Here is a 15,542-nt window from a genome sequence, read left to right on the forward strand (position 1 = left end):
AATGTGATGAGTTTTCTTTTTCATTAACTGTAAGGTGCTGCCTTTCTTCCTCTAGCTTGTATTTCTTTGTTGGTTGAAATACTTGTCTGAAGTCTGCAGTGATTGGGAAGCTGGGACCAGGCAGAAGGTGCAGGGACTCTTACCACCATCTCCCTATTGTGGAGGGATGTAAAAGCAGAACCGTAGCAGGTTGCCTGCAGTCTCGGGAGGGAGGCAGACCCAGCTGAAGAGAAAGAAAGGGTGTACTCCTACATGCAGATAGGAGAGAAGAAGATTAAATGACAGAGCACAGATTTTGCACAATACTGACTGCTCTTACAAAATCTGCTGGTCTTTCCCTTGGGGATTATACAGAGATAAGCAACCTCAGCCCATTAGCACCTCCCCTTCCTCATGATCTCTGATGATTGCTTTAGTTTTGATGGCAGGTGATGATGGCAGGACTCTCTCTGATCCACTGGTATGGTACTGTAAGAGCAACACATCCTGAAACCCGAGATCTTGACTTGTTTTACCATTTCTTGCAGCTGAGATTATACTCTAGCTCAGTTGATTGATGTATTTATGCTTGGACCTTTCTCCTCATGGTGTTTAGTGCTCTCAGTGTATGAAAGCAACTCTTAGAATCACTGCATTTGGGCTTTTGAACAAATGAACTTTGTACTCACTCCCAAAAGCACAGCTCCTGGAGCAGTAGTGGAAATGAGCTTACCTTCATAACTCTGGAGAGCGTGATGGTTGGGTCCTTGAAAATTGACTTGGCAAGTGTGAAAAAAAGTCAAGTGATGTTTTTCAGTATGCCTTCAAGTTAGGTCACTAATGATATTACTGCAACATCACAGTCATTCATTGTAAATGTCAGTTTTATGAAAGAAATACACATTAATGCTCTCTAAATGTTGTATGGAGCTACACAATGTACCTTATCGCCATCCATACACTTTTCCACTTGCTAAAACTGGTCTGAGCAATTTCCAGTTCTGAAATGCTGTGCACCACTTCCTGCTGGAGGTTAACACTTCTTCATAGATGCTGGTTGATGTGAACAGTTGTTCAAATGATCCTCTGACCTTCAGCCACAAAAAGCAAAGTTTTAAAGTCATTAGGTCTTTTCTGGGCTATATTGGCACATGGTCATTTGTTCCCTGGGCTGATTTGGCAGGGACCTCCGCATGCATTGGAGGAAGTGGAGAGATACTCTCCCTTTTCATCTAATAGAGAATCACCACCTTGATAAAAATAAGACTTCACCTTTATATAGTGTCATGATTGTTGTGATTTAACCCCAGCCAGCAACTAAGCACCACGCAGCCCCTCACTTACTCCCTCCCAGTGAGTGAGCAAATCAGAGAAGTGAAAAACTTGTGAGTTGAGGTAAAGTCATTAAAATAGGTAAAGCAAAAGCTATGCACACAAGCAAAGCAAACCAAAGAATTAATTTACCACTTCCTGGGGGTAGGCAGGAGTTCAGCCATCAGGAAAGAATAATGGTGACTTGAGAAGACAAATGCCATCACTCTTATTGTGATATTTATTGCTGGGCATGAGGCCATATGGTCTGGAACATCCCTTTGGTTAGTTGGAGTCAGCTGTCCTGGCTGTGTCTCCTCCCAACTTGTGCACCCCAGTCCCCTCACTGGTAGGAGAAGTGTGAGTGACAGAAAAGGCCTTGACATGGTTAAGCACTGATCAGCTGTATCAGAAGCATTCCTGTTTTATCTACACTGTTTTCAGCACAAAACCAAATCATAGCCCCATACGAGCTAGTATGAAGTAAATTAACTACATCCTAACCAGCACATTCTCCACTCCTTATTCCATACCATTGACATCATGCTTAGGTCCCACACTGTTCCATACAACCTCATTAACCACTTGCCTTCCCGTCATTTGATATATTACACAGATATCATTCCCTTAGTCTATGGACCACGCATATAAACTGTTTCCAGAATGTCCACTGAGTCTTTTTAGTCCATGACTTTCGGCTCCATCTGTTATGGTGGTCAATTCGGGACAGGGAAGGTGGTGTGTTGCATGGAGTTCCTGGGCATCAAAGCCAGCTCAGGTAAGGTCACTGCTGCATTTGCACTGTTTCTTGTAAGGTTTGTCCTCCACTATTTTAGGTGGTTCCTGCTTTAATAAATCCTATAAAATGCAACTCTGATCATGGTTTACAAGAATTTAAAGGTATATCCATTACAGTCTCCACCCCCTGTTCCCTTGTGCCAGGGTTTAACATTGCAATGAACTCCTCCCCGTGTTCTTACCCTGGCTAGCAACAAAGGGTTCTTGCTATAGTAATTCATGTAACATGCGGCTCAAATCCTGGGTGACAATAATTTAAAGGTGTTTTTATTACAATCTCCACCCATGGTCCCTTTGGACCAGACCATTTGGTGTAATGTTGCAATGAGCTCCTCTCCTTGCCCCTGCTCCATCTTGGACTTATCCACAGACTGTAGTCCCTTAGGATTTTACCTGCTCTAAGTGGAGCCTTATCTATGTGCTACAGTCTCGTTAGGGGTATATGTGCTGCAACACAGACATAATCACGGCCATAGGTGCTTTGCGATGTACCTGCTCCGGTGTGGAGGTATCCACAGCCACAGATGCTTAGGGCTCTTCTCCCACGTGAAGGTTGCACTCCCATCGACTTGAGTTCACGCTGAAGTTCCTGCATGTCCAGTATAGGCATCACAAAAGCACCAGCAATGGTCTGGACATCTGGCATCCTGGGTGCTTTGCCACTGCTGATATCAAAATGTTCCTAGGCAGGGCAGAGTAAGATGATCAGCAGTTCGGCAAGCAGTGAAACCAAAGAGCAGCCACTAATGAGCACTAGGCTTCAGTGTACAGTAAGGCAATCAAGCCCCATGGCAAGCCCAGAAGCCAGCCAATGAATAGCTAAACAGCGCTAACAGCTATAAATTCAATCTAGCACATTCAAATCAAATCTGTCATCATCTCAAACCCTTCCAGCCCTACACTGGGCATCAGAAAGGACTGTTGTGGTTTAACCCCAGCTGGCAACTAAGCACCACACAGCTTCTTGCTCACTCCCCCTGCAGCGAGTGAGCAAATCAGAAGAGTAAAAGTGAGAAAACTCGTGAGTTGAGATAAAGACACTAAAATAGGTAAAGTGAAAGCCACACAAACAAGCAAAGCAAACCAAGGAATTCCTTCACCAATTCCCATAGTCAGACAGGTGTTCAGCCATCCCCACGAAAGCGGGGCTCCTTCACACAATAATGGTGACTTGGGAAGACAAACACCATCACTCTGAGTGTCCCCCCTTGCTTCTTCTTTGCCCAGCTTTATGTGCTGAGCATGACACAGTATGGTATAGAATATCCCTTGGGTCAGTTGGGGTTAGCTGTCCCAGCTGTGTCATCTCCCAACTTCTTGTGCATCCCCAGCCCCCTCACTGGTGGAGTGGCGTGAGAGCCAGAAAAAGGCTTGACTCAGAGTAAGCACTGATCAGCAATAACTGAAAGATCTCTATATCACAGCAGTGTTTCTAGCACAATCCCAAACATGGTCCCACACTAGCTACTATGAAGAAAATTAACCCTATCCTAGCTGAAACCAGCACAATGTTAGACAAATCCACTTGGAAGTATGTATGTGCAGCATATTTATCACCTAAATTAACCACACTAGTTGAAGAATGGTGTTTTTCTGCTTTTAGAGTCCGGTATCAAACCCCCTCCCATTTACTGGAACATAGAGAATCTAGCTACAGAATTATGCTGTATTGCAAACTTTTTCTGTGTGTTTTCTCAATGACTCTACTTTTCATAATTGTTAATTGCCTCTCCTAAAATTAGGAATGAATCCTGCACAGATCTGCCTGGTTTTCATTGCAGGCATATCATTGGCTAACTCTATGGCACTACCAAGAAGGGTGAAGTGACAAGTACACATTAATCATGGTAGGTTTGTGGTCTGTTGAAGCCCACAGACATAAAAAGGGTTTAGAAATGAAAATACTGCTTAGTATGACAAAAATATCTTCAGGGTAGGTTCCTCATTGGGAAGACTGGTGGTACATAGGAACTGTGCACTTCACAGTGGGCATGTCATCCTGAAATTGCCCAAGTCCCCACTTTCACATCCCAGGTCAGGGAGGAGAAGAAATGCTTTTTTTCTAGTGGTATTTATAACTCATTTTGGACTGTAGCATCAAGTTATGTTCTTATGTCACTGATTGCTGCCATTTTAATTTAAAATGTAAGAACATTTCCCTTAAAAAAACTTCATTGTTAAGTTGACTCTGAGGGTATTCTCTATCAGTTCTGTAGTAATGGCATCTGAATTGAGAACATTCTCAACTTCATCTCTGGCTGTATTTCCAGTGAAAAAATTTGTCCATTGGCCTGAGAACATATGCAGATTGTAATATAGCTACTACCTTGTACTGGAGTGCCTTTAAATTATGCTCTGTGTGTTTGCTTTGTGCTGCATCCACAGCTGTGGCTAAATGTGGGCAGCAATGCTGAGCAGAGGATGGACCAAGCTTGGGGAATTAAACCCTTGCAGATAAGCAGGTCTAAAGTAGAAGGAAACAACTGAAAAGAACACTGGCTTTCTTGATTTCCTTGCTGTACTTACATGGGTTAATCTAATCTCTTAATGTGACACTACTGTTGTCAAAAGCAGAGAGGAAACATTAATGTTGTGTGTCTGTTGTAAGCACTGCTGTGATGCTACTGACTCTGTGCTGGATCAGGGAAAAGCATTTCTTCCAAGTAATGCACTTCAGAGTGTGGCTAAAATAAAATGAACAACCAGTTGCTACAATTCCCACAAACAGCTGTGAAAAGTTAACTGGAGCTCTGCTTAAAAACCTGTATAACACATGAACAGCTCAAGATTTGCAGATCCCAGTAATCTTCTCTTTGCATGCACAAGAACTCCTCTGACTAGCATGCTTGGAGAGAGCAAAGGGCAATTTATTTTATGTATCACTCGACTGATTTTCTGGCACACTTTGGTGGGGGAGAATAGCTTGCAGAAATGTGGTCCTCTTTGTGTTGGGCAGCAATTTGAGGATGTGGTAGAAAGGAGCCTGGGGAAATGGGGACAGATGAACTGTAAATAGCTTTTTTTTTTTCTCCTATGTGGATGCATTGGAAAAGGCCATGGAAATGGCCCCATCTGCTTTTGTTTTCTTTCCAAACAGAATACTAGTGGACAAACCCAGCGCTATGTTTTCCCACTGAAACAATAATTTAACTAGCATTTTTTTCTATTTATAAAAGATCTTTTATCTGACTTTATCAGGACTTTATCAAACCTCTAATATGGAAAACTTGGCAATTACAATATTTTTCCCCCCTAGAAGTCCTCCTGAGCCTCTGAACCTCAAGATGCTCTTAGATGGGAAAGGTAAGATTTTGCAGGAGCTGTAACTTTTTTAAAAAGTAACACTTTTCCTTTTTATACAGTGGGAAGAAATTGGTGAGGTGGATGAAAACTACGCTCCGATACACACATACCAAGTATGCAAGGTAATGGAACAAAATCAGAACAACTGGCTTCTGACCAGCTGGATCTCTAATGAAGGGGCATCCCGCATCTTCATTGAGCTGAAATTCACCCTGAGGGACTGTAACAGCCTTCCAGGAGGACTTGGGACTTGCAAAGAGACTTTTAACATGTATTACTTCGAATCAGATGATGAAGATGGGAGGAACATCAAAGAAAACCAGTACATCAAGATTGATACTATTGCTGCTGATGAGAGTTTCACAGAGTTAGACCTTGGCGATAGAGTTATGAAGCTAAACACAGAGGTGAGAGATGTTGGGCCCTTAACAAAAAAGGGATTTTACCTCGCTTTCCAGGATGTGGGTGCCTGCATTGCCCTGGTCTCCGTGCGCGTGTACTACAAGAAGTGCCCATCAGTAATCCGCAACCTGGCCCGCTTTCCTGACACCATTACAGGTGCGGATTCCTCACAGCTCCTGGAGGTGTCAGGTGTCTGCATCAACCACTCAGTGACTGAGGAGGCACCAAAGATGCACTGCAGTGCTGAGGGGGAATGGCTGGTGCCCATCGGGAAGTGCTTGTGCAAGGCAGGGTATGAGGAGAAGAACAACACCTGCCAAGGTAAGAGTTTGCAGGGAGGGTGCCTTGCTGAGCTTCCAAGGTGATATGCTGTCTTGGCTTCCTTCTCTTGCATGTTTTTCGTGCGTGGTTGAGTTGATAGTCAGGTTCTCACTTCTGCTGAGGTCCTTCAAATAACTGTTACAGCATGGACACAGAGGCCTTGGCTGGATGAGGTGGCACATGACACCTATGTACAGGTCCTTCTGGTGCTTACAGGGCTGTGAACAAGGAGAATCTGGTATTCTGGTTTTATCTTTGGAGCACTGTACATGGGTCCATGAGGCAATTGCAATCTTACCTGTTATTTTAAGGTTTATGTTACTTTTCCTCAGTATCAGGGTTTCCTTATGAATTTTAGAAGCTTTGTTTCTTTTTTTCCGTGCTATACAAGGGAATATACAAAATTAGTCTCCCTATGCAAGATGCATTTTGGTTTTGTATTTGAAGGAGTATGTTTTCCTCTCTTTATCACTGGGGGGGCTGGGAGGGTGTGGTGGTACTTTATATGCTGTGAGTTGGTTGATTTTCCTCTCTGGTAAATAATTTAATACAAAGCTGCTCAGCTGTTCAGAGTTAAACCTAAAGCTGCGCTGGTAAAAATGCTTTCATATGTGCTGAAGTTTTTCACACAAGTAGCTGGCTGAGGTTCACAAGTCGCGGGTCAGCATAGGCCTTCTGAATCATCAGAGGCCTTGTGGAAGAGAATTAGGGTGGAAGAGAATTAAGCTCAAGACTTAAAAAAGAATACTCCTAAAGAACAACAATATACTCTGAGTGTATAATCTCATTTTATCATTTTATGGTTTGCTGTATTACATGCTTGTTTATAAAATTCACCCTTCTATTTTAAATACATAACAGGTAGCCTTAAACTGATTTGGTTGTAGAAGAGAAGGGTAAACAAAAAAGATTTCAGTACAGTTTGTTTTTTGCAAAAGTATTGTATATTGGTTATCAGTTCCATCTTCATTACCTTGTACTTGCAGCTGCTTAGTTATAGATAGATAGTTATAGATGCTGTGGGGAAGGCAGAGGGATTCCTCTTCAACTAAAATCTGTGTTGCGTTTTCTCTTCATCTCACTCCAGACACTCATTAGTGTTTGTAGAGTGGTGCAAAGAATAGATCAGTGCATACCCAAAGCAAACAGTGGCCTTGATCCTTTAGTCCTCGGTCACGTGCTTGCGCCCCTGAAGATTATGTAGTTCAAGTCTCTTTGAGCGTTGACTTGAAAAGAAAATGTAGATATGTTTGTGTTGGAGAAACCCCTAGTAAACAGCATGTGGAGTGACGTTTTTCTACAGATGTAGTCAATACAGCAAAATCTGTCTTGGTTTTGTTTTTCCTGTGCCAATAAAGATATTTCTCCTTTTTAAGGGGGAAGAAGAGACTGACTTGATGTTTGATACTGTACAAGAGGGGAGCTAAAATCAACATCATCCCAAGTTGAGGAAATATAGACTGTCACAGATGAGTGGTGTGGGTCAATAGATCGGCAAGGTTTTCCCTAATTATGGCTGAAAATACCATGTCACAAAATAACATGCACTGGTTTGGTGCTTTGTCTACATACTGACATCAGTCCACCTGTAAGAATTTTTGGAATAAAGGAGTACATCCATGAGTCACCATCAAATCCAGCATGAGATCTCTCAAAGCGCTCTTAAAGATCTCAAAAACAAACAACACACCATTAAAAAAAGAAAAAAGCTACAGATTAAACTAGAAACCTCAGACTATCTTTGAAGAACATACCGTGCCTGTAGAGTGGTTGGATCTCTAGTAGTGTTGAGATAGCAGTCTGGGGTGTTCTTTCAGATGATCTTAGTGATTAGGTTCTGCTTTCTGTTTTGGGACATGTGGGTTTTTTTATTTTTCTTACTCAATTGAGAGGACAGTGTCTGGCCTTGCAATTTATGACTGTATTGGGTAGGCCTGTGATCATAATTAGGAAGCATAAAGATGTGTGGAATTGTACCCTTGCCTTGTCCCTAAAGCATATCCACGTAAACTACTCTTCTGCTTCATCTGCAGCCTGCGCTCTTGACAGGAGTTCATCACTTTAATTGTTCTAGATGTGTTAAAGCTCATAATTCTTTTTTGTGGGATAGCCCTACATTCCATCACCAAATCAATGGGACTTGAGTGCCTCTGGCAAAGTCTGTTTGAGGGCCCCATTTGGATGTCCTGTGTTTAACCCAGGTCATCTTGCCAAGCATTCCCTGCTGGTTGGCTCTGAGATGCTCAGTCGATAGGAGACATTCAGCCTTAGGCCATTCAGGAGGTCTGTGTTCAGCATGTATGGAGTTCATGCTGATACTCTGTGTGACTAAAATGCTTTCTGGCTTGGTTATTTTTATATTGACAAGAATAAGAATTTTTTTCTGGGAGAGTAAAGTTAAACTTTGCAGCCTAAAAGCAAAAGAAGTAGCTCTAAGAAAGGTCCTATGTGTTTGTAAATGCTACCTTTTTTTTCTTTGCACAGTCTGATGCTAAGGAAATGCACTACATGCTTCTGGCTGCCATAATGATGGTCCTGGCACTCTGTGGTGTAGCTTTGACAAAAACCTAAATAACTTCTGACCTTTGGTTTGTAAATCACTTGGGTGCATCTTGTAGGTTCTCCCTGTTTGCTTTTCACTTAGACATAAGCAGATTATTAGTGACCATGCTTTGGGAAACATTTTCAACCCAGAAGAGCCTGGCTTTGTTTATTAAAATTTCTTCTGCAAAGATGACATTTTCCAATCTCTAGTGTCACATCTGGACAGAGCAGACTACACTCTTTTATTAGAGGTGATGTAAACCCCAGTCATCCTCAAAACATATGGGAACTATTGAAATCCCTTCTGCCTACAAATCATTAATTGGCAACGATGTTCTGAATTCATCATCTTGTCAGCAGGTTTCCTGTTTGAAGAAGGTACTGACAGTAACAGCTGAGCAATTTCTCTCACTGGGGACTCTGAGGTTGTAAATATGACATGGTCTGATCTCCTTATATAATGTGCTCACTCTGTCAATTAACATAGGCAGCTAGGTAATAGTTACGGTAAGGAACCCAAACGACTTGAGTCTTTACACCTCCTTTGGCAACATGGCCCATTTATCAGCAACTACTAGGGACAACTAGAGGTAAATTGTGACTATGCTGGGACATGTTTTTAAAGGAGCAGTGTTAAGGTTCATTATTCACAAGAATAAATTGCTGTACTAGTTAATAAGAGAAATGAAAGCAGTTGCTCTGTGAATTTCTGTGCTGTTTTCCAGAGTGGTGATTTGGTGCCACTAAAGGACTCATGATTATTGGCTCTGCCTCAGTTCAGCTGGTGCTCTCTGAATATATCCTTGAGAAAAATGCCCACTTTCGAGTCTGCTTGGCCAATTTCGAGTCTCCTAATGGTGGTCTCCGCCTTAGCAGGAAGCGCTCAATCAAAGCTGAGGGCCAGATCCTAAAATGCTGTAAAACTTTATGTGGTGCCACTGACATTTCTGCCTTTACCCATTTAGGGGCTTGGCCAAAAAAAATATTATCTGCCCAGTCTATGCTTTCCTTCTTCCTTCACTGGCATAGGTGAGTTTTATTGTAACTTCAGTTTTAGTTGCTTACTATACATAGCAGAGCTCACCACTGAGGTTTGTGTAGGAAACGAAAACTGTGAAAAGGCCACTTTCTGGCACTTCTCTTTGTATTCATTCTCACCTTCAGCCCAGTACGTTTTCAATGAGAAGCAAGAAGTGCTTATATTTTGCCTTTAAAGGCAGTTGAGCCCGTGCTACTGGAAGGGAGGAGATGTTGACATATTAAGCTAATGAGACGCAAATACATTTGCAGTGGTGGGGTTCTGCTAATGTCCAGGGAGCTGCAGAATAGTAACTGGAGATGTAATTGATTTGCAGAGAGTGATCTTTTTTCAGATGCTTTTAGAGCTGAAGCACAGATTAATTAAATATTTGAGTAAAAATAGGAAGAAAAGAAAAACTTCACAGAATGAGAGCCAAAGTGAAAAGGTGAGTAATGAGTTCAGGAAAGCATAACACTCTCCTTTCCAAGAATCAGTACAGACTGCCACTTGAAGAGACATCAAAAGGAGTACAGCTGGTTTTAGCTAGCTAGAAGGTATGGTCAAGATTACAGATGTTAGAGGTGAAAAAAATAACAGAGGAAAACTTAGTGATATCTTCCTTCACCCTTGCTGTCTTCTGAGGAAGAACATTGAAAGCGAGAGCTGGAGGAAGGATGGGTTTAGGGTATGGTTTCTGGTTTTAGAAAGGAGTTTCTGTCAGAGGAAACACTTGGATTTTTTTTGTTCCAAAACAGCTCTAGAATATTCAAGCCCTTCTATTGTCTTAAATATTGATGCTTGTTTGATTATTCTTCCCTTAATAAACTTTGCTGAACATACCTCACTGCATTTACAAAACAATATTTATTTTTTCTGATCGTTCATTACTTATGATGTGATTCAGCTGAGCACTTGCCAAGAGAAATGAGTTTCTTACAGATAACAAAGGCTGCAGAAAAACGTTGTGTTCACAGGTCTTTTATTCTGGACATAATTAAAACTAATTTACATAGGTAGCTAGCTTACATAGATCAGAAGTTTACATGCTGAATCAGTTCTCAGATGATTTTGTTGCTGGCTTATTGGGGGTGAAGCAGAGCTACTCTTCTTCCTCCAAAAGCAATGCAATCAGTGCAGATGTTTGAAAGCACTTTCCCAGAGCAGTGATTGCATCCCTGTTGATCAGCTATTAGAAGGATAGTCAGAGGCAATTGTTTATTTGCAGCTGTGCAGGAGTAAGCAGGCAGAGGTAGTGACTCTCAGCTGGTAGGTAGCAGAAGGCACCATCTGTGGAGGGTTGGGAGGCAACTGAAGGCTAGCAAAGGTGGTGATGGTAGAGCCACACTTGATGACTGTCATGTTTCTGAGTCTGCACAGCAGCTATCCCGGAGGCCCAACTTGTGAATGAAACACATAAGCTGATACCACAATGAAAAAAATCCTGTATTTTTTTTAACAAATTCATGGTGTGATTTCCTCAGGTGACACAGAGCAGCTCAACCGTTGCCTTCCCTATCCTCTTATTTCTAGGAAATGGAAACGTGCTGCTACACAGGTAACCTTATTTTGGAACTTGGGCTTTTGCTCCAAAGCAGCCAGTCTTTCTGGGTTTGTATCTGATGTAGCCACAGGAGGGGGGCAACTTTTCTTCAGTCCACTCCGCAGCTTGCTTGCCTACCTCTCCACTTCAAGTTGACTGAATTCTTGCTCTGAACTCCTTGTTATGTATGCTAGAAAGGCAGCATACTGCTAAATCCTGCCTGTCTTGTGGGAGACTTCCCAGCTGGGACTCAGGTGAATAAGGCAAGTGTGCTTTTACCTTTGTAGTAGAGTGGAAACCAAACAGAGTCCAGGGATAAAAAAATAAAAATCTTTTCTTAATTGTTCTGCTGGGAGGTGATTACATGGCAAGGAAAACATTGATGGAAATATTCAGTATATGGAGAATACTGAATTTGGAAATACAGTTGCCCCTCCAGGGAGTTCTTTGCCCATCATTCATACTTCTCTTGCATTTTTCTGATTAAAACCAAATTGGCTGGGAGTATAGCATGGTAGGTGTTTATATAATTATGAGCTGAAGTGCCTAGTTAATTTTAATTAAGCACAAAAGCAGCCAGTGTCAGAATGGCTGAGTTTTTGGCCACACAGTGTGTATTTTCTTTTCAAATGCAAAGAAAGTCACCTGAATGCTACATTTCAGCAAAATGCAATTGTCACTGGAGGGGGGATGGGTTTTATTCTGTAGAGAGATATGTGCATGTATGTATTTTGTGTTTTGTTCTGCAGCTGAAATAATTAACAAGAGCAGGGAAATGTTTTCTATGGGTCAAAACTGTATTGCAATGGGACTGATTAAATATTACTCTGTTTTGTTTTACATGTGTATATTTGCCTTCATTATAGGAGGCAGAGTGTCCATGTATGTGCAATACATCATGCTTTGCTAATGAGTTGTACTTTCTCCACTACCCTGTATGCTTGTAACCCCAATGACTCTGAAAGTCTTTCCTCATTCTGCAGTGGTGCTTTTAGACCATTGCTTTGACCAACTTAACCTTACTGTTCTTTGCAGTGTGGCTGCTGTGCAGTCACCTTCCAGAAGGACAGTTAAGGAGTACTTTATTCCCCTCAAAAAGTATAGATTGAGCAGTTCAAATAAAATAAGGTTTGGAAATGTCTCCAAAAGTGTAAACTGTGAAGGTCATGTTTGCTTCCTAGCCCTAAGATATTTTGGAGGAAATTTTAGGGTATGCTTTTTAGTTCAGTCCTAGATAACTAAGTAATATGAACTTGAATTAAAAAAAACAGCTGCCTTTGGTTTTACCATTGGAAGCTTAGGAAATTTGTTAAAATATAGAATTGGAGAGGTGTTGCAGGAGGAAAGGGAGTGTTAGCCATGCTGCTAGGTTCCTTTGATTGCCATGTTCAACTTTGAATTGCTTGGAAACAGCTTACTTATTAATTGTGGGTTTTAGAAACAATTAAGGACTCTGGAGAAATACTAAGAATAAAGTACGTGAATGCTGTTTGGCAATGCAGTGAATTTAATTGCCTTGATTTAAGGTATGCCTGTCCCCAGCTGCCCACTCTGTCCCATTGCTGGAAGTTGCCGCGGGCTCTGCAGAGCTGGATAGTCTGCCCATGAGCTGCTGTGACCAATGGAGGGCTTGTCTTGGTGCCCTAGCCTGAGGGCATGCTCCCTGGATGGTGATCTTTAGCAGAAGGGTAACTGCAACCTCTCGAACTGCCAAAGGTCTGCTAGAGCTCATTTGTCAGAGCCCTCATTCCACCTAATTTATATGAGGTATTAAAATGAAGTGGTACTATTGTTTTGCTCATAATTTGGGTTTTCGGTTTTGTGTTTCTCATTTAGAAACACTTAGCAGTAGTTAATGATGTGTTGACATTTCAATAATAAGCTTTTCTCTCTGCATGCTTTATATCTTGACCATTTTAACTTGCTGTGGCTTAACATTGAGGTTGAAATCCAGGCTCCACAACAGGAGGCTACATGCCTTGTATGAATAGATTCACAGCTTACTTTTTATTTTATTTCTTTAACTGTGTAAACTTGTATCCCATATAAGGTAAGTGTTCAGTAGACTGAAGTTAGAGGAAAACAATTGCAACACATATGTCTGTAGAAAGAGGTGAAGCTGCTCTTCATGTCAGAAGAGATGCCCATCTATTTTGCTGGAAGATTGCTCATTTTCTCTCACTGAAGAAGTTAATCTAGTACAGACTCAATTGTATGTACGAACAACAGAGAGATAAGATTGTACTGAGCATTGTATGTGCTTCCATTTTTGATTTCCCTCAGGGTGGTTATGAGGTTGTTAATACTGGAGCAGACTCAGAGAGTGAGGCTAGGTGTTATAGAAACCCCAAACAGTATATCCAAAACAGATTAAAGAAAAAAAGATGAAAGAGACAATGTGAGGCTTGGGGATGTCCCTTATTGCTTTCATATGCCTGTCTTATCTTTATAAATTTATGTCCTTAAAAATGAATAGCTGAAGTTTGAAAAACTGGGATTTAAGATGGCAACTTTCTTCGCACTGTAAATGACAGTCAATCAATTTAAGGTCAAGGAAAATTCCACCTCTTTCCCCAGAAAATTCAGGCTCTAAGAGCTGCAGATCAGTGGCATTATCAGAACAGGTCCACTGGCTGGGAGGGTGAGACAAGACTGTCCCTGTCTGCTTGCCTCCCCATGCTGCCTGCAGTTATATTGCTGGAAGCAGGGTGGGTGGGAGAGGATATGCATCAGCAGATCATCTTTGTCTGCATCTTCAGCCTGGCATCCTTGTACAGTCCCCTGTGGTAGTGATGGTGGAGGAATCAGTTCCCCTGACAAGTTTGCCTGACCAGTGTGGCACTGGAGGTAGTGCCAGCTTGGGTTGTGACCCATTCTGGCAGTGAGATGTGGAGGTGTATCGTGATCCAAGTCCTCATGGTAGGCCTTAAGTGGCTTGTGAGTAGTTTTGCTAGCACTTCAGATGTGTTTCTGTGTGAGGAAAGAAGTAGTTAATACAGACTATTAAAACCATTCCTAGGTCATACAAAGGGCTCTCCTCTGTTGGATCTTGAAGAACCTACTTTATGAAGTAGGTCACAGTCACTACTCCCCATTTTACAAATGACAGCCGTGGGCCAGAGACTGAGTTGTTCCGTGCCAGCCAGAGGCTGGAGCCTGAACCAGGGCTCTGGAAGGCAGTGCTGTATTTAATCTCATGTGCTTTTTTATGGTCTTAGACTAACCTAAAACCCTTCTAAGATCATTCAGCTCCAGGTGGATTCATTGGGAAGTAACAACAAACTTACCATTCATTCCTCTAGAGCTGGAATTCGAACAGTTTTCATTGCAAAAGGCTTGCTTTTGGACCTCAGTTAGATACCTCCCTTCAAAAAAATGCTTGGCCTGAGGGTACTTTTTCTGCGAAAGACTTGGAGAAGCTGTATGAGGAGCAGCTGAGGTCACTTGGTCTGTTCAGCTTGGAGAAGAGGAGACTGAGGGGAGACCTCATTGAAGTCTACAAAATCCTTGTGAGCGGAAGAGGAGAGGCAGACACTGATCTCTTCTCTGTGGTAACCACTGACAGGACCCAAGGGAATGGCCTGAAGTTGTGTCAGGGGAGGTTTAGGTTGGATATTAGAAAAAGGTTCTTCACCCAGAGGGTGGTTGGGAGCTAGAACGGGCTTCGCAGGGAAGTGATTATAGCACCAAGCCTGAAAGAGTTGGATGATGCTCTCAGGCACATAGTGTGACTCTTGGGGATGGTCCTGTGCAGGCCTAAGAATTGAACTGGATGATCCTTGTGGGTCCCTTCTAACTCAGCATATTCTGTGATTTTGTGGAGGCTCTGTGTAGTGTGGAAGCTGTGCTGAGGAGTGCCTCTCTGCCCAAAGGTACTTTTTACTGCCAAAGCCTCAGTGTTATTGAGTACCAGACTCTCTGTATATGTATCTAAAAAAGCATCCCCTGCTCCAGCAGACTCTCCAGTCCCTCTGCATGTGTGTGACTATTATTACTTGAATAAAGCAAGCCTGCCTAGAGAGCCAACATGATCTTTGTTGAAGTCCAGAATCATGGTTACCATCCACCAAGTGAAATGGCTGCCTCCTGTGTGGTCCTAAGAGTCTCTCTGGTACAGTACTAGTTCCAAAAATAATGCATTAGAGATCCTACACTGAATTAGACAATCGGTCATCCCATTGCAATGGTGATAGAGGTCACAGCGTTGCTTTCAAAAGCTGCCTGGAAAGGAAGCTTTTTAATTACTTTAGAGCATGAGAAATGTGCTAATTTGTAATTCAGTGGAAGCAACCTGCAGGTTGAAGCTTCCCAGCTCTAAGCTGC

General features: G+C 42.2%; 1 protein-coding gene across 14 annotated transcripts in view; it reads left to right on the forward strand.

Moving 5' to 3' along the window:
* Positions 1 to 15,542, forward strand: part of EPHA5 (EPH receptor A5) — a 237,421-nt gene that overhangs the window by 39,780 nt on the left and 182,099 nt on the right. For 13 of the 14 annotated variants that reach the window (XM_064652179.1, XM_064652180.1, XM_064652173.1 and 10 more), the window contains exon 3: positions 5,451 to 6,114. In XM_064652179.1, coding sequence (XP_064508249.1) covers positions 5,451 to 6,114 — 664 coding nt within the window. The remainder of the gene's footprint in view (positions 1 to 5,450; positions 6,115 to 15,542) is intronic. The other variant, XM_064652178.1, reaches the window with a different exon arrangement.

Source organism: Pseudopipra pipra, chromosome 4 (genome assembly GCF_036250125.1).
Source record: "Pseudopipra pipra isolate bDixPip1 chromosome 4, bDixPip1.hap1, whole genome shotgun sequence".
In the NCBI taxonomy this organism is placed as follows: Eukaryota; Metazoa; Chordata; class Aves; order Passeriformes; family Pipridae; genus Pseudopipra; species Pseudopipra pipra.